General features: G+C 41.7%; 2 protein-coding genes across 2 annotated transcripts in view; one reads left to right on the top strand and one right to left on the bottom strand.

Moving 5' to 3' along the window:
- The window catches only part of zbtb20 (zinc finger and BTB domain containing 20), a 34,082-nt gene extending 31,830 nt beyond the window's left edge, over positions 1-2,252 (bottom strand). Inside the window, exon 1 of the mRNA XM_006802261.3 lies at positions 1,981-2,252. The gene's annotated coding sequence lies outside the window, so the exon portion shown is untranslated. The remainder of the gene's footprint in view (positions 1-1,980) is intronic.
- A 16,697-nt stretch (positions 2,253-18,949) lies between these two features.
- Positions 18,950-27,354, top strand: part of dlg4a (discs, large homolog 4a (Drosophila)) — a 64,210-nt gene continuing 55,805 nt past the window's right edge. The window contains exon 1 of the mRNA XM_006802259.3: positions 18,950-19,634. Coding sequence (XP_006802322.1) covers positions 19,605-19,634 — 30 coding nt within the window. The 5' untranslated portion in view covers positions 18,950-19,604. The remainder of the gene's footprint in view (positions 19,635-27,354) is intronic.

Below are 27,354 nucleotides of genomic sequence, written 5' to 3'. Positions count from 1 at the left end.
GACGCGGCGTTTCTCTCGTGCCTGTCAAACCCGGGACCGGTCTCTTGTTTTGGGGCTATTCACTGACCAAACCAACACCAACCTGTGACATGACTAATGCGTTGACGCAAAGCTTTATACCTGGGAACAACTCCCGGGCTCCAGCCGGGTCTGTGGCTATTAATCAGACACGGAACGTGCTGTATTATGGAAACTATCAGCGGCGCTCGCGTTAGACACAAGGACACGCCGTATTACTCTCTTTATCTGACAAAGCCGAGCGCTTTGGGACAACATCTGTTTGCCACACACACACACGCATGCACGCACACACACACACGCATACACGCACGCTCTCTGCCCCTGTCCATCTCCCAGTCACACGCGCGCGTGCACGCTCGCGATCGAGCACGGAGAGAGCACTGAAGGACTGACATGTTGCTGGATGAACACAGATGAACTCTCTGTGGCCCTTTCAGTAAATTCATCCGCGTATATTAATCTATATACACACATATGCACGCATCTATCTATCTATATTTTTTTTTTAATTGCGCAAACAATACACATATTTTGACTTTAATCAAGAGGCGAAGCGCCGCTGTGCTGCCATGTAACAAGGAAGAGCGAAGGAATCACGAGTTGCCCATTAATATTTTGCAACAAAATGTCTCAAAAGGAACACAGAGAGCCTCTCTTGCAACTTTAATTACACCAGAGCATGGCTTCGTATCTAGGCCAGCCTCACATGGTAAACATTTTTTTTTTTAAATCTACTGTAGGGTATGAATTTAAAACGGGGGGGAGGGAGCGATTGCGACAGTTTAAAGTGAGCTTTTATTTTTGGGAGAAACATGGCACCAAAATCCAGACCAAAAGAGTCCCACCAGATCCAGTTCTTATTTATCCCAGAAACTGGACCTGCAGTATTGCTTTACCTACAGACACAATATTAGCCAGCCTCCCCTCGCCTGCTGAGCACATCTGAACGTAACCCCATCTCATAAATGCAACGGCGTAATGATATTAATTCACAAAAAAATGTAGGCTAGACATCTGTCTCAGTGTGAGCCGCTTCGCTCCAAGGATAGATTTCACGCGTGCACAAAAAAAGCAAAAAAAAAAAAAAAAAAAAACCCAACCACCTCTCCTGGTAAGTTTAACAAACTGAAATGCATTTAAGACAGTTTTCTAGTGAGAGTATATAAGAGCAGTAGGAAGGAGAAGAAGAAGGAAAAAAAATGCAATAAGGAAACGTGTTTCCTCTGACTCAAATAACTGACCTAAAAGCCAAATGCGCACGTCGCCTGCCACAGTTGTTCCGGGCTCACAGTGTGTAAAATGTGAGCAGGCAGCCCGCGAGCATCGCTCAGGCTTTCGCTGATTGAGAGAAACAGACCTGTGAACACACTTTGACCGGAGTAGTATTGTTCTCAAGTGTCCCCCCCCCACCACAACCACCACCACCTCTCCACTGTCCGGCTCACGGGTAAATCTAAAAGTAAAGGGGGCACAGTCAGAATAATGACAGATGGCAAACTTGCGTCACGCCAGGGCAGCGCGTTTTTTGGTAGTCGAATATAGATGGACAACAAAACCCCCTGGCAGCCAAAACTGAATACCCTCACCCCTACCTACCTACCTACCCTACCACCACCCCCTTCCTCCTCTAATCTAAAGCAAGGGGCTCCTTTCATTAGGCTACATTTCGGACGCTGGCATCACGTATATTGAACGTTCGTGACCCTCCAAAGAATGAAGTTTCCAATGTTTGCGGAGATTTCTGGGGGGGCTGGTAAAGCCAGCCACAACTACATGGGAAGTGAGTGGCATTTTCATGCATTTCACCCGAAAGTCAGCGAGCATGTTTTAATCCCCGATAGAGGAAATTCCTTGTATTCCCCCCCTTCTCTCTCTCTCCCGCTCCCTCTCTCTCTAATAATAGCGGCAGAGATGTTGTAAAGACCCATCCCTTTTCCTACTTTTCTCTCAATTTCTTACCTGCACTTCGAAGCTCGTTCACAAGAAGAAAAAAAAAGTGGCGACAGCGTTTCCACGGCGTTCCCCCCCCTGACGAAGCGCGCTGAGTTGATGTCTTTTTTTTCCTTCTTCTTTTAATATGTTCCCTTACTTTGTTTCATTTCTCACTTCCATCTTCTTTTCATCTCATCAATAAACACACGCTGCAGCCTACCTTCATAGAGCAGCTCGGTTCAAGTGTGCCCTCCCATTTTTTAACTATACATCGAGTACTTTGAGGGGTGGTGGTGGTGGTGGAGGAGGTGGAGGAGGGAGGGAGGGGGGTGAACGGGCAGGCACGCCTTTTCACTTAAAGCTGCTATTGGAAGAACAGTGCACTGTCTTGGGTTGGATCAGAAATCCGTCAACATTATTGCGCCCCAATCGCAGGGAGCGCGGTGGGACGGTCAAACCGGCTCCATTATGGCTCTCTGGAAGTGGTAGGAGTTGTAGTAATAGTAGTTGTAGCGGGCTAATAGCGTTCAACCTACTCATTTGCCACTGCCTAAGCAGCAGCACGGCAGTTTATATAAGTGGAAGTCGGGCTGTGAAAGTGAGTGGTGCCTGTAAAAGGATGAGGGTTAAACAGGCTCGCAGTGACGATAAAAAGCAGGCGAATCTCTTCCTGAACCCATAAATCCCCCCACTTCTTCTTCTTCTTCTTCTTTTATGTAATTCACTCATTTTTATTACGTGGCTTTCAGCGCCAACAGTTTTAAAATCTCTGCGCTCGCAAATGTGAATGAACTCCGAAATCAATCCCCACTTTGGGATGAAGAAGGACAGGGGGAATTGTCGGTTACACGTCCATCACGCGTCTGAACTTCTGATTGGACGCCGCCTCTGCCTGTACCGCGAGCCAGCTGCGCCGACGCTTCCCATTGGACGCCGGCGCCGTCGCTCACTTCCAGCGCCAACAAGCTAGATTGTCTGCCGTGTCTTCTACTTTCTACGCATTTCTATTTTCTCATTTATTTATTTTTTAACGTCCCGAGCTGACCTCGGGTTTGCGAGCAGGGGGAAAAAACGGTGTCGGTTCAGCCGGCCAATCAGATTTGGTTGAGCTGCTGCTTTTCCCCTTTTGTTGTTGTTGATTTTTTTGTCATTATCCAGTGCCTTGAGATATATTCTGGCTGTCTTAGAAAAAAAGCAGTAATGGGTCATGTGGGATCCCCCCCCCCCCCAACCTCCCCGCACCCACCGCCTTAATGCCCCCCTCCCTGTCTAGACAGTGACAGGTGTGCGTGTGTGCGCACACTCTTGTCTGTGGTTCACATCGGAATAATGAACCACGTAGAAGGTAGTGTATAACAGATACTTTAAATAAAATATGTATGTGTGTGATTAGGGTGTGCAGTGGACGGAGTGTTCAGTGTAAGCTTCCCTGCTTCTTGAAAGACAAGCTTTTTACTTGACAAAGAGGTCAACTAAGGTTAGCCCCATGTGACAAACCGTCCTGCGTCCCGAGCTGAGCTGCTCGGTGAAAGAGGGATTTCAAACGAATAAATAAATAAATAAAAACTCTCTTTAAGCAAAGCTGCACTCTTGAACTTTGCGTGCAAAACCCTCCAGCTGTACAGGAGAGACAGAGGTGCTGCTTCAGACAATCGCCATCTCGGAAGCTGGGTAGGCTCCTTACGGATATTGTTGTGCGAGCACCGCGGTGAGCACCCAGGGCACTCTCAGTTGACTGTGCGCGCCATCTGCAGGACTGCGATGTGGATTAATACCGCGGGTTCAACGGAGGACACCCTTCCGTCACTGCTTTGACCTACATTAACCAGGAACAGTGTAGGAACACCATACCGGCCTTAATGCGATCGGTTGCAATCCGACAACGAATCACGGAAACCAAAAAATGCCTTTAATACTCATTCAAAATCAGAATGATCACAATCTTAGATCACAAACAGAAAAAAATTGCACATCAGTGCGGTGAACGCCTTTCCCGGAACAGTATTTAGGATACTTCGCGTTATTAACACGATGGCTCAGCCGGCACCACGTGCAGGGAGGATTCACCACGGAGAACATTGTGTTTCTGTGGTGGCTCTTAAGTGCTTTGCATATTTTACCGGACTTGCCTTTATGGCAACGGGTTGTTGACACCATTAGAAATTTAATGAGAAACGTGCTTAGTTTATTTGTAGTTATCTGCCTATTTGTGCTATTAATACAGAATCAGGCATTAAGTGAAGGGACTGAGGGCAAAGCAGCTATTTTGTAAAGCTTGCTAAAACACATGCTTTTAACTTAAAATTTTGTGCAATGCATCTAAAAATGAAATTTAAATTGCAGTACAATTGCATGCCTATTTTTCCTTATTGTGCCGGTTTATTAACAAATTAAGCTATGCTATTTAAAAGTGAATTTAAAAAGAAATCAAGGATGGTGTGAAAAAAATGATTGAAAATATGGTTGATATTAAATGAATACCTCATGACAAGAAAATAGCAAATTTATATATATTATATATATATTACAATACTGAAAATCTTTAAAAATAAATAAATATATAAATACATGAAAATGCAATAAATAAATAAATAAAACTATTTGGTTTCTTAGAGCTTCCCTGAGGATTATGAATAGCCTGGAACTGTTTTTTTTTTTTATTCCCAAACCTCTTAACTTAGCCTTGTTAATAGCATTATTTAAGAAATTTGACCAATTTTAACAACTAAATAAGATTGTTCTAAATACATCTGCTGAGCCCCTAAAGACCTTTGTTCATTTCTGATGAGTCCTCATCAATTTCCAGAGAAAATCCACAGATTTTTTATTTTTTTATTTTTTTTACAAAATTCTGCAATTAATAAAATAAATGGCTGCGCAGTTTAGAGAAAATCATATTTTCAATTAAATTTTGATTTGATTAAGCCTCACCTTTACCTTTTGAACACTAAAATATTGTACTACAAATCACTTCTCTATTAGATTTTTGGGATCCTTCTGAATTCTTACAAGTAAAATCCATATCTGGAGGTAAAATAGGAGCATACATGTGTATAATCTCACAATGGCAGGTCAGGGCACACCTCACACAGCAGCTCTGCGACTTAAAAATTATTTGGTTATTCGTTAATTAATTTATTTGTCTGTTGTGCTTCTCCCCATATTCAAATACAAGTTAGGCCTTAGCTTTCACTTCATTTGCACATGACCTCTGAGAGCCTGCTTGGCCTGACATACAGCCGTGTAGTCAGACAATGATGCCACTGCAAGCTTCAACAAACCAGCTTTTGGTAATCAGTTAACCGACAACTGATCCTACAAGTTTGGACTCAGGATGTGCAACTAAAAATATGGCATGGTAGGCTATTATCGCTCTAGAAACACATAGAAACACATCAGTGTTTCCCACGCTTATTTGTGTGCTTTAAGAAACGGTACTGTGCAAGTCCACTCACAAGTCTTGTCCTTGTATCTTTTGCTCTCCCATTAATACATTTCACCAAATGAATGGACCATGGGCTATTCATTTTACAGACAGTCTAGACAACTCATTATGGCTTGTATCTCAACTTACAATGTGCAAACTGATTTTGAATTAGTTGTGGTTCAATTAAAAATATTATTACCTTCCCAATCCATCCCATTTAAACCCCGTCTTAGTAGACACAGGTTAATGGCTCATCATCTCAGCAATCTTTCTCATTACTTTGTTTACCTCAACTGTAAACTGAACAATCTGCAAACCACTTTGGTAAAATTCAAATTTAGTTAGCCATAGATATTAACAAATGCTAATGCTAACAAAGCACTTAAGTGGCACCAACATTTATGAACATTTTTCAGCATGGCCCTTCGTCATTCACCGCTCACACTCCTTGTGTCCTCAGAGTTGCTGTGTCTTAATGCTCTGTGGCATAGATTCAAAAGGGTGTGGTAAACATTCCTCAGAATGTTTCGGTCTATACCGAAGTGATATTATCATGTTTTGGCAGTTTTGTTGGTAGCACCTCAGCGATGAAAACTTCCTGCTCTACCGCTTATAGAACAGTAAAGTCATTGTCATGTTCAAAAACAAGTCTGAGCTGTTAAGGCTTTTTAACACGACATATTAGCGAAGATGGATCCACTCTTTCTTGTTGCTTGTGCCAGATTTTGACCCAGCCATATAAATATCGGTGCAGAAAGCGAGAGACATCGCACAAGATGGCATTGGTCCATTCTTCATGTGGCCTGTGGTGAAAGGAGTAGCAAATATAGGTGTTGTCTTCTGCTGCTAGCTCATCTGCTTCACACACACTGCAGCTTTGAGCTTTTCCTAGGCATTACCCTACCCAACACCAAAATGCAAATAAACGGCACAATCAAACTCGAATTAAACTATCTTTAACTTTCCTGTTCCTGACTTCAGTTCAAAGTCTGAGTGATATCCAACTGCGACAATTGACAGAATTTTCACAGCTAGCAGTCATCTTGCGTCATGCCACCGTCATGTTCTTAATGGTTTTTCACGGATTTTCCGGAGTTCATGTTTGAAAAAGTCTTGTTGTGCATTCAGAGGTGTTCTTAACCTCAGTTGTAATAACTGGTTATTTAAGTTATTGTTGTTTCTCAATCACCTTCAACCAGTCTGGCCATTCTTCTCTGCCATTTAGCACTTAGCACTTTCTTTTTTGGGCCGCTGCTTGAGTTGGTTGTGTGTGAAAATCATAATAGCTCTGCAATTTGTGAAATAATCAAACCGGCCCAAGTGGCAGCAACAACTATGCCATGTTCAAAGTCACTTAAATAGACGTTCCACCCTATCCCAATGATTGATTTGCACTTGAGCGGATCCTCTTGACCATGTCTACATTCTTAAATCCACCAGCTTTCTGCCACATGAACGGCTGATTAGACATTTGCTTTTGAGGAGCAGCCGAACAGACTGACCGGTGAGTGCACCACGTATATGAACCCTTTTTTCTTCTTACAAGTGCAGCAAAGATTGAAGTCCTTTGTGTGTAATACGGTTGCTGAACCTCTTCAGTGTCAAGCATGAGCTGCTGGTTTAAACTAGTCAACAAGGTCATGCTGCACCACACCGCCATCTTAGCAGAGTGCCACCACAGAACATCATTGTTCTGTGTCATCATGTGGGAAATCCACATTAGATTTGTTTTATGTCTGGTGTGTAAAGCTACTTGAAAATCTAGATTGTGCCATGGTCCATCTGTGAATGCCAGCCTACCATCCATGCATGGATGCGAGGCCCACTTGAGTACTCAGTCACACTTTGTCTCTTAATCAGTATCATCACTCCAAGTTATTGGGAAATCATATAGTATTTATGAATGTGCGCTGTTCATTGCCGCTGTTGCAATGTGATAGAAATGCACTTCATTTCCAGCCATAGTGTGACCTAGTTTGCCTTCTTAATAGTTGTACACTGTACCATCAGATATATTAGACAAATTTCACACAAGTTGTGGTCGTCATTGGCTTTTTTTTTTTTGCCATTTCCCCATACTTCACAGATTTTCTGCTATTAAAAAAAAAACAGCAGCAAAGACAATCTCTTTGTCTGGTCTTTTGTGATGTTTTTCATGTTTCTGGGAGAGAGAACGAATGGCCATTAAAATTAAAATAACTTACAAGCTACCCAAAGCTTGCATCATTTTGTAATGCACAGTAAGTTTGCACTGCAGAAAGCTTCTCGCCTCTTATCTTCAAAACTGGCTGCAGGCAGATTGTTGACAAGTACAGACGATAAAATCTCTTTGTTAGCTGTTCTTCTCTTCTTCTTTTGGTTATTTGGTCTTTGGTCTTAATTTGTCAATTACTGGGCCTAAAATAACTTTTTTCAGTAGTCCAGTATGTCACTGACAACATTAGTATTACATGTCTTACTGAAACTCACAAGATATGATCAGAGATAAGCCAGATGCGACACAAAGTGAGACTCTTCACATCACAACAAGTGTGGGTTTTTTTTTTCTTTTCTCACTCCTTTTTGGTCGGGGCTTCTCTCTGATTCTGGCTTGGTGTTACTAGATTCAGCAGGAACTGTAAAACGGCACCTATTCAGGTTGTGCTGCATGTGTGAGGCAAGGCAAATACTGTATCTCCTTGCTCTTTGCAAGCACCAAGTCTTCCATGAGTCACACAACATTTGAGGTTAAGGATTCTAGAGAGAAGAAAAAAATGAACTAAATCAAACAAAAGGGGGAAAAGATGAATGTCTAAAATCAGTAGATTGATCCTCTGGTTTAACCCTTTAACCGGCACGATTTAGCCTCGCTTGCTGGAGTGCCGCTAGCACTGCAGTTGTTCTTCTTTGACAGAACAAGCGGGGAAATATTTGTGCACTCACAACGCATGCATAGACAGTGCTGTGCTACACCATGCTGTTAAGATTTACATGTTTGGATAGAACTGTGGGGATCACTGATGCGGCACAGGCTTTCCAAAACAAGCACTGCTTGTAGAGTATTAGTCATTCCAAAGCAAAAAATAATGTAGCAGTAAAGGAAAATCAAACACTATTATCATCCTTCAAATTTCTTCTTACTCACCTCGAATCTGCAGGAAACTCCAACGAGAGACAACACATTAAACCTCTGCCTAGTACATGTCTCTTTTTTTGCCTCACAAAGGCAATTGAGGTAACATAAATGAGTTACCACAATGCTGTCTTTTCGAGAACACAGTCCAAGTGGTATAAATGATTAATAGGCTTCTTCACTTGTCTTTCAGCTCTCAAGGGCCCCTCTCTGTGTCAGCCTTGTAGCTGAGATATAAGAATAACGTGCCACTGGTCTCCACAGATTCTCCCTCAACTCTCAGCTTTGTGATTCATATTTCATCTCACCTCTATTTGCCACAAGCGGAGCAAAGTAGTGACTCAAAAATGTTATGAGATAGTGACGACTTTAGCCCTTCTGTTATGTTGAAAAGTACTTCTCTCCCCTGATTATAACGCACAGGGTGTTTTAAAATGCCCGGAGGCACATCGGCAACTTTACTTGTATGTACCTGAGACAAAATGTCAGGTCAAGCGAGATCAGTTGTTGTGTTAATTTGTTTTCATTCATGGGTGTTAATGGTACGCCATGGGAATTTTCATCACCAGTTGTACATGCATGAATGCACACGCATACATCTTAACTCGTTTTTGAACCGAAAAGACATTTGAGTTCTCAGTTTTGCCCCTCCAAAATATCACACCAATGTCTGTCTTTCAGCAGTCTCTTTAAAGCTTTCACAGATGAGCTGATTGATGATAAGTGCTCCAATACAGAGCTGCATCTGAATCCCCGAAGGCCTTGGGAAGCTCCTTAGCTGGACACAACTATTTTTCGAGTGACCGAATTTCAAGTGTTGGCGCGAAAAACGTGTCTGAGCAATTTGGGCTCTTCCTAGGAGGCACGGACATTCATCCTTCAATGACTGCTCCGTCAGAAGCTTGGCCAAGACCTTGAATGACCATACAGGTGACCGACTGGCAGTCAAAGCCATGGCAGGTGGTAGTGGGCACAAGAAGGAATGTCAGAGCTCTCAAAGCCCAGACTCTGACATCCCCCATTTGTCCTGCTGTCAACTGCTGGGGGCTTTGAAAGGGAGACCGTTTTCTATTTCTGCACACAGACAGTCCAAGCATAAAATCTGACTGCAACTTTCACACGGGCACGAGCAGCCAACTGATAAATAAGGGTAAAATAAGAAATAAAATGGGATTTCTTCTGCAGGGTACAGTAAATTGTACTGTTCTTTCTTTCTTTACTGATTTTGGTCCCGCCCACTGACACAGTCAGAGCAAACACTTCAAATATCACTGTGTTTTTAGGCTCAAATAGGCACTTTTTCCACCAGGACACTTTTTCAGGGAAAAGCCATTCGCATCACTCTATTCTGATTAATTGCTCTAAAAAGCCATTATAGTGTGATGTGGAGAACCAGCATGCTCAACACAAGGACCCTAAAACTGTAACAGCAGAATCAGATGACTTATTTATTATTTATTTACCTGTTCAAACGTGTGCCATGAGGGCTCTCTGTTACTCCAGTCCTTGATAATGTGACACCATATCAGCATTTTAAGTAATTTTTATCCAAAACATGTGTTTGTTTCTCTCAAATGAGCAGTAGTATATGCTGAAAACATGAAAAGAATAATACTAATATGTGACATCTACTTGAGGTTGATTTCTTAGTAGTAGTACTACAGAATTTTACCAGCAGATGGTGTACAACTCCGCGTAATCAGACACCACCACTTTTTAAAATCAAACACAACTGGGTGTTAGGTAACATTTTAATGACCCTTTAACTGTAATTTATTATCCAGATTGAACAACAATTCTAATATCTATCTATCTATCTATCTATCTATCTATCTATCTATCTATCTATCTATCTATCTATCTATCTATCTATCTATCTATCTATCTATCCTAACTTTGTAGGTATAATTAATGCTTCTGAGCTTCCCACATCAAACCTAAATTCATTTTTTCCCACAAGGCTCTATAATCCCAGTCACTTTCTACTGTCATGTGTACAGTATTTTTCAGCTTAACATCAGGGTTTTACTCCCACCACCAGCTCTGTTACTCAGGCTCATATGCCAAGGGGGGTGAATGTGAGCTATATCATTACATGGTGCAGTGGACAAGTGAATGCATTAGCACCCCTAGAATTCCCCAGCTGCTTATTAATTAACACGCTGTGGGTTGGTGGGAATTATCAGCAAGGAAAGGTTACTGCAAGCTAGCAAGCTACGTTAGTGTTAGTCAGGGAAGTGCCTTATTCGACGTGTGTGTGGTTTTGCTTTATCAGTGTGCCAAATGCCATTTAACCAGGCTGGCCGCTAAGCAGACGGCATGCACTGACAAGTGGAAGTGAGTTGGCTAATCATACAGCAGTGTTGTTGTGAGGTATTTGAAATGTGCTGTGCGTTTACTGAGCTGTCTATCTGCCTTCAAATGGTGAATGCACGTCTAATTGTTTTGTTTGTTATCTGCTGGGCGTATTTCACATCCAGAGGAGCAAAGACCCTGAAACGCATGATAAATGATAAATTCTTTCATTTATTCTTCAGCCTTATTTTCATGTATTAGTCATGGTGCTGGCATGCGTATAACGCCCACAACAGTGTGCCAATGTTCTCTGTAGCAGCCTGGTTTACTTCCGCCATCCACTGATGTCTCAAGGACTACAGGGACGGTTTGAGTTTCATTTTCATTCCGCCTGGTGGTATCACAGAGCGGTTTTGATGGTCAGACAGCTCCTCTGCCTATCCGCACGAGAGAAAATTATAGGAAATTATATAACGTGCTGTCAAAGTAGTGGATCCACATTTGAGAAAATGCAAAAAAGAGGAGATGAGAGCCCTTCTGCCACTCAGTGGCACTATGAGCTGTGCTAAGAAAGCAATGAAGATCGAGAGTGTTTCTCTTGAACTACTTAGGCTGAGTAACTAAATCAACAAGATCACAATGAAGTGTTTTCTCACCAACACAACTCAACTTAACACAATGAGGAATTAGAATCATGCACACACGTCCACATCACTTAATTATATATCCTGAAATATGGCAAGCAACATTAATGAATTAAAGTTTTTTAAAAAATGAGAAAAGTATGGTGAATCACAGCTGACTCCTCACTAAAGTGTGAGGCATGCTGGTACATGTAGGCAGTGTGAGACAGACTGAGCGGGAGAACAAACAATTCTCTGTTAGCATGGCAAATTATAGTGTGCATTTCATTATACTGTACCCTCAGCAGACTACAAAGACTATGGTACAGTGTGTCCACATAATTAGCAGAAGTGTTTTCCTTAAATTGTCACTGTTAAAGGCCATGAAACTCATTTTTACAATAAGCTGACTCTGACCACTGGTGACCTACATGAACACCTCTTCAGCCAAAGTTTTACAAAAGTTTTATTTAATGGTGTTTAATTACTGGTGAGCTTACAGAGGACCTGTTATGCTCATTTCTAACTTTTTCATTAGATCTTTATTGCTGGACTATACTAGAGTAGCTTTGCATCTGTCACATTTCATGTTAATCCCTATTTGTCTTATACCAGACCTTGTTCGGTTTTATTTATATAGCGCAGAATCACAACAACAGTTGCCTCATCTCGTAAGGTGATAATGAAGAGAAAGCCCAAAACAATCGAACAACCCCCTATGAGCCAGAACTTGGTGACAGTGGGAAGTAAAAATTCCCTTTTAACAGGAAGAAACCTCTGGCTGAAACATCCTCTGAGCATCCATCATTGTAAATGTATATATAAAGAAGGGGTCTCCAACGCCAGTCCTCAAGAGCTACTGTCCTGCAGCTTAGATTCTTGTTCCAACACACCTGAATCAAATGAATGGCTTGTTACCAGGTCTTTCCCAAACTTGATGGCATGCTGAAGAGATAATTCAGCTGTGTTGGAGTACGGCTGCATCAGTAGCTTTTCAGGATTGAGAGTTGGAGACCCCTGATATAGAGAAATAAGGAAAATGCTTACTAGGCTCACTTTAAGGGTATTTGTGCACCAATCAGAATTTGGAAGTATTGCTCAAATTAAATTGATGTTTGATCATTGACATAAACGGTGGACATAGCTATTGGGATGTCTTCCAGTGTTTCTATGATGAGGAGGGTGCGTCTGACCTTGAAACTGCATGCTTTCCAGTTGTCAACTTGTCAATCACAAGTGGTTAGCCAATGAGAATACTTCAGATAATCCTGTATTTTTGAAACAGCATGACTGATGTTTACAAAATAGACATTTGTTTTCTATAAGAACCAAAATGAATGATTGAGAAACTCACCAGGAAAGTATTTACGAAGCTGTTTTTCCATAAGCTGCTATAAAACAGGAAGTCTTTCTGTAACCACAGCTACTGCCCTCTGGTGGCCGTTTGTCAAGAGATATATTCTAAGACACTTCTTCAGCTGAGAATCAGAGAGGAGAAACACAGTTTTACTTGTATACAAGGGGAGCTCTCAGAGCGCTCGCATGGAAGCGAGGTCTCCAAGAGTCCGCTCTCCCATTGTCCTGCTCTTTATTATATACACCAGTGGGTGCATTTGTTCATTACATTGGAATGTGGATGTGTGTGTGTGTGTGTGTGTGTGTGTGTGTGTGTGTGTGTGTGTGTGTGTGTGTGTGTGTGTGTGTGTGTGTGTGTGTGTGTGTGTGTGTCAGAGTGTGACCCCATAAACGACTTCCCTTAACCTGCTGGTCTGGAAAATCCAACAGTTCATCTATATGTAAAAAAGGCACTTAGACTAAAACTGACAAAGCTACGTTAATCCTACCGTAAAACAATAAAACAAGGTACGACCTTTCCCATGCTCCTAGGATGTGGGGGTGAATGCCAGAACACCCTGGAATGTACACAACGTTGTTACAGACTTCCTAGGATGAGACATTCTTTCAATATGCCACCAACTATATATATATAATACATGCAGTATTCTACCATATGCAAACTTATATCATTAAAAGATTATACTGACTACTAAGTACAGTTTTCTATTGACACCGTTAGATCAAATAGAAGTTTAAGGCACCTTTGTCTGTACTGGCTTAATTTTTTTCATTCTGGAAGCTCTAGTCATGATATTTACTTTCTATGTGTTTGGCAGATGCTGTACATCCTAACAAAGAAGACTGACTTAAATCTTGAAACTTGGATCTCAAAGACATTATGTGATTCTTTGCCACAGGAAGCACCTTTTTCAAATCATTATTCATTAAGTCTTTTATTTGGCTTTTTCAAAATGTCACAACCAGCAAAAAAACATGAGGTATACTGTGTTTTATAAAGCCACTAGCTTTTGAAAAATATAGTTTGCATAATGGAAATTTTTGTAATAAAACCAGGTAGAATTATATCTGCTTCCTGTGAGTGCAGAAATATATACTTATGCTTTCATTTTCACCTCTGTTGAAACTTGAAAGCTGTAAAGTACCTGAACCCTAAAACCTGCTGTCGTGTACCTACTCGGACCATGCAGTAGCAATCTGAGTGTGACAGTTTTCATCAGAAGCAAATGCTGCATACATCAGGCAAATTGTTGAACATCTGCCTTGGGACATGCAAAAATCCCAGAATCCAAACTGCAGCCTGCTTCCCAAGGAAGCACATGGCGCATTGTGCATGTCGACTGGGGTACAGATAGTTTTATTTCAGGGAAGTTGCAGTAAAAGTGAGAGCAGACAGGCCCAGCAGTCACAATGATGCCCACAAATAAGCCCAAAAAGTGACACTTCCCCAAGTGAGTCTTGATCCACCTGTAGGTGTCTCCTTTCTTTGACAGCCAGGGTGTCGGTTTTTAAATCAGCTGAATTTTTGGACAGAGAAAAGAAATTTGGCAAGAGAAAATCCAGCAAATGTAGTCTTATGTTTCACACTGGAATATAACTTACACATTACTTAACTGATATTAATGTTTAAAAGAGCCTCTTTATAGATTTTTGAATGTGAAATATTTGACATTACAATAAGAATATTATTATTCAGGAAAAAAATACTCCACTATATTGCATGAGCAATATCCTTTAGCTTGAATAAAGATGACCCCATGAAAATATTCCATCTCCCTGTGACTAGAAGTAGATCTGGCGAGTGTCCAACGCAGCAGCCCCATGAATTGGATGTTCTGCCTGGGTTTAGCCTGTTTAGATGACCAGTGCTTGTCCTTGGCCTACTTTTTTTGTCAGAGGCACACCATAGATCCAAAAGACTTTAAGCTCAGCAACACAGCAGGATGGAGACGACATATTTATGGGTGAGTGCTTTCTCAAGTCTTGTTAAAAGACTATTATAATGGAGGTTCGTGGATGTACATGAGTGGAAATGCTCTCAGTATTCAAGCTGGTCCATGGGGAGAGGTTTTTTCTCTCTTTGCTACTCCTAGCATGATATATTTTTAACAGCATGTGCATGTGTAAGTGCGTGTGCCTTTGTGCATGTGTGGGTGTTCCACGGGCAATGAAAGGGTTCTTTTTTTTTGGTTTTAAGATATATATTTTCTCCTCATTTACATAATGAGCATGAATATTATGCTGTTTTCTTGTGACTGATTTTTTTCTTCTTCTGTCTGGGTCTACACTTTTCATTATTTGCACCAGAAGAATCATAACTTTGAGAATGTGAGAGTACTCAAGTTTTTGGCACAGGAAATGTGAGCGTAGAGCTGTTAGCTCACTCAAGAGCAGAATTATATAATCTTGTATACAGGTCAGCCATATTAGGATCATCTTCTGAGAGAAAACGCCTGTAGAGTATGCGGATCATAACTCAATCCAATCCTTTCATATGCATAAAAGCTCATACGCGCCACTTACGACTGAACATGTACATTAATCACTGTCACAGTAAACAGATCACCTCACGCACATGCTGGTGCAGCCTTACATTAATTACTAATGCATTCACATGCACACACACCCACACACATGACGTGTTCCCATTTTCCCACTAAAATATTTACACAGACATGTATGAAATGCAGCTGTGTTCACCTCCATACTGGGAACTCACGTTAGATGTATGCATTTTACATAAACGCCGACGTCTCTGTTTATGTGTTCATTGCAGGAGAGGAAGCCGTCAATTCTGTCGGCAATCAAGGCTGGGGAAATAACGAGTGCTGACATAGAAATGCGCAGTTAAATGAAAAACACAAACCTAGCATCATCACAGATGTGAGAAGTGCAAACAATTATCTGTGACATTTACAGATGATTTGTAAACCCATTTCTGCTGCCACTTAGTCAGGAATGGTTTAGTAGAACAGAGCACAGGAGTGCGCTTTAATACACAATAACAGAGTACTGCAACACGGAGAAGGAATCACACTAGACTTAATTGTTTTGGGGGTTTTTTTTTGTTCTTTTTTATTAAACTAAAATTAATATCACTTGATTGATATCCAGGAAATTAATTAAGAGTAAGTTGAGAGGACAGATTCTGACTTTTTTCATTCCCTTGAATCCAGCAGGTATGCTGAAGCAGCTTTCTTTTTCACCTTGTTCTTTAGGGTTTGTTTGTTTATTGGGTTTTATCTTTAAATTTCTATTCCCTTTCTCTATCAGCCAAGAAGAGATTCTTGAAAAATGTGACAATAGGTGACAAAATCCACTTTGGTCCGTGTGAAAGCCTGTAACAATTTTTTACACTTAAATAAGCGTTTTTTACAAGTGCAAAAAGACTCTTTACACCATCTTCCTCTTCTTTTTTGTATAAAGTTCCTCTATGTGGTTCTGTCCCACTGATACTGCACGGGGGAACACAAATAAGGAAGATAATTTGATTAACTCAGACTTCAGAAGCTTGATAATTAGGTTGGAATAGAAGTTGATTTCTTCACCAAACATGGCAGATTTTCTCTCTTATCACTTCCCTTTAGTAGATTCACCAGTGGCTATTTTACTTCGCTCGTGTAATTAAAGAATTTCATTTTTTTTAAAGAATAAAATGATGGGCAAAAATTGATGATGGTGATGTTTTGAAAAATCCATTTCAGTATCAATTAACTATAATGATATACACTCACCAGTCAGTTCATTAGGTACGCTTTTCTAATATCATGGGTTGTTGTCAGAGCTAACTTAATTCTTCGTGCTGCAAACATTGCTCCGAGATTTTGGTCCATATTGACATGACAGCATCACACAGTTTCTGCAGACTTTTTGGCTGCGCATCTATGATGTTGATCTCTTGTTCCTCCACATCTCAAAGGTGCTCTGTTGGATTGAGATCTGTTGACTGTGACATTTGAGACATTTGAGTACACTGAGCTGAACCAGTTCAAGACAGGATGGATCCATGCTTGCATGTTGTTTAAGCCAAACTCTGACCCTATGTTGCGGTAGATGTTAAGACTCATCAGACCAGGCCAGGTTTTTCCAGTGTTTTGGTGAATCCTTGTGAACTGTAGCATCGGTTTCCTGTTCTTAGCTGACAGGAGTGACACCCAGTGTGGTCTTTTGCTGCTGTAGCCCGTCTGCTTCCAGCTTTGACTTGTTGTGCATTCAGAGATCCTCTTCTGCATACCTTGATTGTAGTGAGTGGTTATTTGAGTTACTGTTTTTCTGTGATACCAGCGGTCACTGATCTCTGGCATGTTCACCCAGAGAACTGACTCTCACCGGATATTTTCTCTTTCCTGACCAATACCTGTAAACCCAAGCGACAGTTTTGTAGTAAATCCCAGTAGGTCAGCAGTTTCTGAAACCAGTCTGGGACCAACAATCATACCAAGGTGAAAGTCACCTTAATCACCCTTTTTCCCATTTTGATACTCGCTTTGCCTTGACCTAAACTGTCTACCTGTCTAAATGCACTGAGTTACTGCCATGTGATCAGCCTAGATAACTGTGCTAACAAACAAGATGAACTAGTATACCTAATGAGGCCTGATGAGCTTATTTCCCTTTGATGACACATACGTGGTCCCTTTCCAATTTAAAAACAAACATGTATGTGGAAACCTTTATAGTCACCAGCTCTGACACAACACTGACAAACACTCAGAATTTCCTCAAGCTGGACAATAGCAACAGAAGACTGATTGTAACTGTGACAAGTTAGACCAATCAAATTAGATGAAGTATATTAATCAATATTTTACTAAATAAAATGTGGCACATTATATTTCCTTATTACACATTGCTATCTTGTGTAAACAACATCTTTCCAAGGTGATCTGCGGCGCTGTATAGTTTTTAAAACAGACAAAAGTAAGAAAAACTGAGTCTTAAAAGATGAAAGAAAAAAAAAGCCTTGGGTTATAGTGCTTGAATCTTTAAATGCATTATAAAAAGAGTTGTCAGAAGGCATCAAAGGCTAGTGGAAGTGAATAAATGTTATATGATGACAATTGAAATATTACTTCACTGTGCTCGAATCTCTGCTCATTAAACCTCTGTCACACAAAGCTGCCGTGCAACTTGTAATAAGTAAGGTTTGTAATTCAGTAGTTCATGAGCCAAGAGACGACGATCAGATGTCCAAATGTAAACTAACAGGCGTTTAATAAAGCGCAGAGAGGTAACTAGGGTCATCTGTCTGTCAAAGTACGACTACAAGTGTATTACTAACAGTAGGATGAGGCCATCTGTGGACACAAAGCGTTTCAGTTTGTTTCATTGCCGCTGTACATTTCGATCAAAGCCTCTACTCTCACCTGGGGTATAAACGTGCGTTCATCATTTTGAATTGCTTTACTTCTGCACCATTGCTCCAGCATTGTGGGGGGCTGGAAAGTGGGGATGTGGCTGGGTGAGGGGTGGATTTGTACAATTATAGAACTGATGATGTAAAGACACTAAAGCACACATTCCCCCTTATATAACCCCGAGTGGTACAGTCCACAGTCTTAAAGGCAGAGTGTGCTGAGAGGAGTGCATGCATTCTTTAATCTGTTTTAGTTAAACTAAACAAAAATGTGAACAGTCAAACAGAGGAGAAATCATATAACAATTCAGACGAAGAAGGGGCTAAAGAAAGTTTCAACGCATTATCATTAATGTGTGTATTTGGGACTATTTAACGTTGAAATATTCCTAAAATCTCAGATTATTACTGTCCTTTGTGCTCCTCTATAACCTGAGTGCATATTTGCACAGCCACGTGGAAATATGCTCAGGTGGGCAAATCCAATGCAGAGTTACTGACTCAGACCTCAGTCCTACAAGGGTGACCATATGACAACAACAAGCCTCCCTATTGCCATGGCAACAACTGCACCATTGCTAAGGCAACAGCTGCAGAGTGCTACAACAAGCAGAAAAAAACCTTCATGTGTCTTCAGTTTCTTTCTTTTTTTCATCCGGTTAAAGCAAACTTCGGCTTCATGGGATCCGGTCTTCTCTGAGTCGCTCTCGCGGTGCTTCATGGTTTCTTTTTTTCTGTGATGCATATGTAATTCACACTCTCCTCCTCAACACATTTTCTTTCGGTCTAATTCCTGCTGTCTTCACACACACACACACACACACACACACACATACACACACACACACACACACATGCATACACTCACGCACTCACCCACTCTCCCTCTCCTTTTCTCTCTCCTTCACTGTCCCCTCCCTCAGTTCTTCCTCTCCATCCTCGGCTGTTTCGCTGTCTTATTCTCCGTTTCTCTTTTTCCCCTTTTCTTTCCACAGTGTGACCCCCCCCCCCTCTTTTTTTTTGTTAATCCCACCACCCCTGCCTTCCATCTCCATCCTCCCCTTTCTCCATCTCTTTTTGTATTCATCCCATCTTTTCTCTTTCTTTTCCACCGTTCCTTAGATAGACTCACACCTTTCCTTTTCTCTGCTCTCTCTCCCTCTCTTTCTCTCTCTTATACTAAATTCTAAGACCACCCTCTCTCCTCTCTTCTCTTTTTTTCTCCTTTTGCTCACTCTCTCTATTTCTCTGTGGCCCTCCCCCTCCCTTTTCATGTTTCCCCCCTCCCTCCATCCTCTCTTTCCCTCGCTGGTTCAGTTAGTCAAAGAAGAGATTCACGGAAGGAGAGAAAAGGGGGGAAAGGCAGGACGAGAGTGAGAGCGCAGGAGTGGGGCAGGCTGGGGAGAGGGGTGTGGGGTCTCAGCCCTCTGTCGTGGGGGGTTGGGGGGGTTGAGATACACCCCGATATTTGTTTTAAGTACCATGGACTGCCTCTGCATTGTGACTACAAAGGTAAGCCTATCTGTTGTTCATTACTCTAGCTCTATGTGTGCGTGAAACAGAGTGAGAGGCACCACAACTGGAACTGAACCGGGAAGAAAGCAGCCAGCTTCCTTCTGCCATCTCTCAATTGTGGGAATTTGCTGTCTTCATGACATTTCTCGTGTTGTGCATTGTTTCTATCTTTGTGTTCGTTTTGAGCATTTGAACATTTCAGAAAAGCCTCAGTGCGAGCTGAGCTACCTGACTGAACACTCTTTGATATCTCCCTCTCTAGATGACCCTCTCTCCCACTCTCTGAATCTCCTACTCCGTGTCATGCTTTGTGAGTGTATGAACAGGGGCTGGCTGACCTGCGTGGATGTAGCGAAAGTGGCAGAGATCTGATCCTCGGGTTGCCTGTGTGGGGCTTTGTGTCATGCCCGAGCTGCAGAGTGTGTCAGGCAGAGACCATGGGAGGGCACTGTGCATGCTAATATTTCTCACAATTTCCAGCTGCTTTGTCCTAAACTCGACCGTAAGCACACGTGAAGCTTACCCACTGTGCAGCTGCAAACATCTGCAAACATAATGTATGAGCCACATGTTATATCACACACATGCGCTGCTCCAAGGAGCCAGTACTAGACATGAGACTGACTAGAAAAAGGAACATGAAGTAGCTTCAAGTCTGTTGTCCAAGCCTATTTGTTCAGATGTCCAAGACCTTAAGACCTTCAGATCATCTCTATATAGATATAGATATAGATATAGATATATATATATAATTTTCTGATGGACATACCTACACAGCTGCACACAGATTCAAAAGGAGGTGAGCAGTGTACTACAGCAGCTGAACCTGAATGCAGATTCTGGCAGGAAGTGATGACAGAAAAAAGAGGAAAACAAAAATACACGCAAACACACACACACAGGCGTGTGAAGGTGCTGATCATCTGAGATTTCCATTTGTTCTTAATTTGTGGAGCAGGCGTGAGTGCAGCTGGTCCTTTCAGATGTATTACGTAAACTTGCGCTTAACTGTGGCACATTACATTCATTTGCTTATCAAGCTCTCAGTTTCCGTGGCAACAGAGATTAGTGGTTAAACACAGATAAGTAGGTGCATTCAGATGAGGAGGGAGACACACTGCGCGCGTGTACAGCAAAGTACATTAAACGCGTTTTTTGTTTGCGAATTTCACACCATTTCACGTCCTTCCCTAATGACAGAACTTCCACACAGGTAGCTGCTTTTTGGTTCTGCAAAGCAGTTTTTGTTACCTTGCACCGTGCAGTGTGACAAATTCATTGAGAGAGAAGGGGGGGGGGCAGGAAAGGGAAGCTTCAAGGTATTTCTCCTCCCTGGAACACCTGCACCTCGTGCATTTTGTTTTACATCACTGAGCTTAGGACAAGAAGAAAAATAAGACTGTAAGTAAAAGACCACGGTTGGTAACTGTGGGTTTTTCACCCAACCGGTTCCAGAATTCTGCATCGCTTTCAAAGTGTGAAAAGACTTAGTGTAAAGCTGGCACAGAAAACCCAAGTATTGCCAAGAACTTGTGAGACAGATGGTTGGTTTATAAAAGGAAAGGTGAGAGCGCATAGATGTGCAAAGTTATGCACCGACTGATTGGCTAAGCAGCTCTTGGACTGGCAAATGAAATGGCTATTCTTGGAGTGCCTAGATGACCGTTTCACCCAGCAAAATGAGCTAAACCTTTGTCACTGGGGATTGTTTGTTAAACACTAACCAGATATTCACAAGAGAGCCAACGGTTCACTTGGATATGCCACAAAACTTGGTGTATTCCTTTAAATGTGCATTATTAAACTTTAATGGAGGCAGGCTGAACTGCAGGTGAGGAGTGTGGCTTGCCACCACGTAGCAGATGACGGGCGAGCAGCTCCCTGAGCGAGCTGTTCCGTGACACCCACGTGCTGTATAACAAGTTATGTGAACAATGCCGCGTTCCCGTGCAGGTCTTTGCACAAAGTTTTGGTGTGTGGGTGAAGCCACAGTCAGCTGGTGAGTGACAAATATCTGATACCGCTACACAGAGCACACAACTAGAACCGGAGCACTGCTGTGCCGTGCTCTTTGACGGTTAAAAGGCATCCCCCACTGAGTCGGTGGGTTGAGTATTTTGGCGAGAAAAGTCAGGCTGAGAAAGGATGTCTTTGAGAAAAAGAACCAGAATTAGTACAAATTTGTGAGGAAAGCCCATTTCGGATAAAAGATGATTTCATCCTCAAGGTAAAAGTGCAAAAGTTGTGTCCCTTTCTTTTTTTCTTACAGTTCTTATGACGCTATTACTTTTCTCTATCCTCCTACACTGACAGGTTCAAGTTTTGGCTTTTTGACTGCAATTTGACTGTAATCTTTTTATTTATAATTCATGGAGCAAATGACCAGGAAACACTCGGCATTTCAATCGATTCTCCTGAGCGAATTGGACTTTTTAGCAGCTTATGTAATTTTCTGCTCCTTCCCACACTAAAATCTCTGGGGAAAAAAAAGAAAAAAAAAAGCAAGCAGTAAATTGCAACATATGATGCCGGTGAATCATACACAAGTGTCATTACATAACATTTAGAACTAGAATATTAGGGCATATCGAGGAGACGTCACAAGATTTATATTTAGTTGCGTGCCTGACAATACCTTTGACTCTCCCTTCCTGTATGGCACTGAGTCAGAGAAGGATGGGTCGGTAATTTGAGAGGCGCGAACACAGATGATGCGCATAGTGAAAAGGATTTATGCTCGAAAAGCAACTAATCTTAATTCTATCTTTGAGAAAATTGCTGCAATAAATCCACGTTCTCCTGTGCGGTACGGAGGACATGCAGTGCATTTCTGTTGCCTCCTCTTCTCTAGCCTTTTTTGATCATCACTCTTTTCCCTGTTGTCACTCTCAATCCACTTCCTATTTCCACAGACTTTTTTTTTTGTCCTTTTTGCCTCCTTCACCCCTGTAATCCCTCTCTCGGTCCTCTCTCCCAGCCTCCTCTTTCCTTTATCTCATTTTACCTCCTCCCCCCCATCCCTCCCACTCTGCTCACTCTACTCCTCCCTGCTCTCTGCTCTGTAGCTTACCTTCTGCCCTCTTCTTCAGCACTTTCGAGGCTTCCCTAGTTAGTGCCTTTTTTCCTCCAATGAATTATACATTTGACAAGAAGTAGTCAAAGTCAGCATCTTCGCGTGCGCTTTATTGGTTTCATGTATGGCTACATCTGACATCTTCTGCATCTTCTTCCCTGGATTTGGTTTTACCACTCACATTTTTTTCAGTCTATATAAATATTTATATAATGTGGATGTGTGTTTATTGTGTGTGTGTGTGTGTGTGTGTGTGCCAGTGCGCTTTCAAGGATGAAAAGCTTATGGCTGCTGTATCTTACGCTAGCCCCGAGAGTCTCCAAAATGGAGTTACAGTATAAGCTAAACCCCTCTGCTCGCAAGTCCTTTCGAGCCTCCTCAATATTTTTTCAAGTCATCCACCTTAACAAGCGCCCATTCACCATACCGTGTGATGCCAGTATGAATGCGCGCAGCAGTGTGTGCTGTGTGTCAGGATTAGTGATCCAGTGGAGAGCTCAGATGATCTCCACTCAAGGGCATGAACATCCATCAGGCCTTTGTATGCAGCCACAGAGACACTGATCCTGCCAAGTGTCTCCCAGGGCACAGTGTGCGAGGCAGAGCTTGCCCCAGTGCAAGACCGATGCCACGACTGCACTGTGCTGAGGGTCTCTGCTGGTCAGTTAAAAAGGACAGCAGAACTAATTTGTAGCTGTATAGAGACGGACAATTTATTTATTTATTTCCCCCCTTCGATTGCTCTGTCGTTATTTCTGCTCGAATGACAGCTTGCTTTTGTGCTTGAGATGAAATACTGGAAAAAAATTCAGGGGTTAGCCATGATCTCTGTTTGTCTTTATGTATGTATTGCACCACTCACCCACACGTTCATTTGTTTTACCAAAAGAAAGCCACGTACACCTACATGATCAGACAGAATGCATGCAAGCTGTGGAGCATTTCGCTCTAGTGCAAGTAGCTTTTGCACTGTGGATTGAAGCCTTGCTCTATTTAAAACTATGATTTTTTTGCCAATAAAACCCATTAAATTCAGATAAAGAGGAGGTATAAGATCACTGCTTCATATATTTGTATAATAATAATAATTATAACTAAAAAAGACAAAATGCTTCATGTCAAGTTTTTTTTTCTCCAAATCATATGCCCATCAGTTGCCTTGTTTCACTATCTTAAGCCTGCAGAGTCAACACTGGTGAGGGCTCACTTCACGTATGAGTATATTTCAGCTCCTTTATGATGCTCATCATCCCTACCAGGCGCTTTAGCCAGCAAGAAGGCTGTTAAGAGCTTCTCTTTGTCAAATGCACACAGCACAATCTGTGCTCCTGCTTCTGCTGCTTCACTCTGCTCCACTGTCTCTTACGGTGAGAGAATGAGCAAAGCCTCATCCTTTCTTTTGAACTCAAATGGTTTGGTGCATTAGGTGGATATTCTGGTAGGGTAGATGCTCAGTCTGTGTCTTTAGTGCTTTTCTAGTTTCTCCTTTGAGCCTCATTTTGGGCAGATGGCTACTTCTTTTGATTTAATAGGGCGATGTAACGTTGTTGTAACAGTGAACACGTATTTATACAACCTTTCCATTTTGTGCACTAAGAGTGCCACCTCCAAGGGTCTGATGCTCATTTTCATTGTTTTGGCTGTCAGAATCATCGTCCATCCTCAAATTGTCCACATGACAGATGACAAATTAGATATATCATTGCTTGTTTGGGTTGGACACTTTGTCATTTCAAATTGAGCGAGAAGGCTAATGGGGAGCCGTGAGCCTGCTACGGTAGACCGTAAGGAGGGCAGTGGCTGTCAGCTATACTGCTCCGTTCTGAGCAAACAAGAAACACAACAAAGTGTCGCGGCAACCTGGAAAATTCAAAATCAATAGCAATGAGAGTGAACATCTAATGATGTTGATAGAGTCGATAAAGGAGGCTCTGTCATCCTCATTAGGGTCAAGGAGGGTCAGGCTGTCGCTGGATCCTTATCTAATGACACATTATGCCCACATTGTAGGCTTTTTAGTTAGAGATCATATAACTAGCATGTCATATGTGGGGAAAAGAGGAAGGTCAAATAAAAGTGACGAAAACAAGAAAGCCAAGCTGATATCATTGATGTGGACTTGCAACAGCTTTGCAAGCAGGATCTTAATTTCTTAGAGAGCTGATTTTCTTTTCCTTTTTTTTTTTGTAATACAGCACACAATGACATCTTGTGGCACATTAAAAAACTACAGCAAAGGAGCTCATGACAGTCTGATTAAGGAATATTCATACACATTTCACATGACAGTACCATACATGTGTGAGGCTCGGATGCTGCATTGGCCCATGCCAAAATACACACACACACACACACACACACACACACACACACACACACACACACACACACACACACACACACACACACACACACACCTATATATAGATATATGCATGTAGGGCCCTGTGTGTTTCCCCATAATTTACAGGGAGCATCTGAATTACTGCATCAGTGATTCATGAGCAGTCCCCCTGTCACAGGCACTCACATTCACAACAATCTCATCTGAAATTCAGGTCACGATTTTGGGGGTTTCGAACCTCCTGCCTGGCAAAGAGCACAAGACTGAACAGAGTGCAAGTCAAATTCGAATTATATGCTTAGTAACCCTAATGATAGACCTCGCTGCCTACATGTGTGGCTTTGGCCCTGAGTAGACACGGCACACGACGTGAGCTAATGACGCTATGAGAGTTCAGACGTAGTGACACCCAGCACAGTAATGCACAAGTGCACATATTTTCTCTGATTTGTTTGTCTCTGGCTTTGTATCTTCATGTTCCCCTTATAGGTGATGTCAGTTGCCTAGCAACCAAGCAATCAGGGCCCGATTGTTGCCATGACAACGTGGCAGGGGTATCATCATGGAGAGAATAGAGATGAAAAGAGGAAGGGAGGGAGAGAGGAGAGAACGGGAGAGAGAGAGAGAGAGAGAGAGAGAGAGAGAGAGACCTGCCATTGAAGGGTGTTGATAATGTGAAGCCCACAGTGTGCAGGTAGGAGGATGACCTCTGTGTAGGCGCCGGCAGAGGATGCTCATGAATGCAGAGAATAGAAAATTAATGTTTGGTCTTATGTGGCTGGATTCGCAGGTTACACAGCGTTTAACACTCTTCTAACGGGCTTCACTCCAGATGGAAATGTCACGATGTGCTTGAGTTGTCTTTAGTTACAGAGAGCGAAGCCGCGCAGAAGCCACAGCTCACTGTGTCGCTGAGATCCAGAGGGCTGTGGGCCTAACCTCTGCAGGTGTCATAACCCATCCATCACCCAACAGCCATCCACTGTAAAACAGTCCAGTGGGGTCATGGTGCATTTTACTCTGTTTATCCAACCAAATTTTGCTCCCCCCCCCCCCCTTAATATAGCCATATAGCTGAAAGACATAAAAAGAGATGCAGCTGAAGTGCAATTTATGATGACAACTAAGCCTGGAAAGGAGTTATATTTAGTTAAAATTTGGGCAATAACGACTGATCAAAGACCACTCAAGTTTGTCTGAGATTAAAGCTTGAATGGCTACTACATAATAACAATTGGACAAGCATCAACTGTTATTAGCGATATCAGTATTTTGCATTAAGTCACGATGCATTCCTTAGAGAAAAGTTGTCTTACTCATTCATTGTTGACTTTATTAATGTGCAGCTTCTGGCTAAAGGGTGACGATACTGCTTCTAGTATACCCGTAGACAAGATTGTGATGTGGATAGAGGAATGTAAGTTATTACTTAAGAATTTGTACAGTTTGATAGAGTGTCTAATGCTTGCGTAAGAAACAGTATTTGCTATGGTTATATACAGAAAACAGACAGTATAAAAGAAATCTAGAAACACGCTTCTTAAAGCAATCTCCAGGTCTTTGTGATGTGAAATGACTGATAAGATAAACATGAATTTGCTCATGTATCCTTGCGTAGGGATATGGGTATCAAAAAAAAATTGGTAAAAAAGTAAAAATACATTCTCATAACACCAGCCATGCAATTTACCAGTTATCACTGTGCTAGGCTATTGTGAAGTGATAAGGTGAGGAAGTATCACAGGCTATATTAAGATGCTATTTGCACCTAAAGTGAAAATTGTGATAAAAAAAAAAAAAAAATCCTTTATATAGAAAGAGACCTGAGCATTCAGACAACAATGCTGGCAGCTACTCTAAAGGTACAAATTACACAGACATCATATGTAAAGACTCATCTGTCCCACCTAGGAGTATTTGTAATTAAATCAGCTTTCATGTTAGAGTTCAAAAAGCTACAACACTAAGAGAAGGGCCGATTCATTTGAACCTTTAGAGGTAAAGAGCTGAATGTCATTTACTGCATCTCATATTTGACACACATCTTCAACAACTTCAGTGATCAGCACCCAAATATTTTTGCTACATGTCTATTATTAAATTTTATGTGCTTTATTAATTGATGCTATTGCAATTTTTTAAAAAAAAAAAAAAAATGGCTTCATCGCTGCAAATTCAACAAAATGTTGGATCGCTGATTTTACAGCTTGGCGTGCACCAGTTGATTTCACTGTGGCAAAAGTTGTTACTATCCAATAAAAATATAAATATTCAACTTTCAAAAATTATTTCAAAAAACA

This window comes from Neolamprologus brichardi, chromosome 10 (assembly GCF_056152115.1).
Source record: "Neolamprologus brichardi isolate AB-2024 chromosome 10, ASM5615211v1, whole genome shotgun sequence".
Classification (NCBI taxonomy): domain Eukaryota; kingdom Metazoa; phylum Chordata; class Actinopteri; order Cichliformes; family Cichlidae; genus Neolamprologus; species Neolamprologus brichardi.
This window is presented reverse-complemented; position numbering and strand designations above follow the sequence as displayed.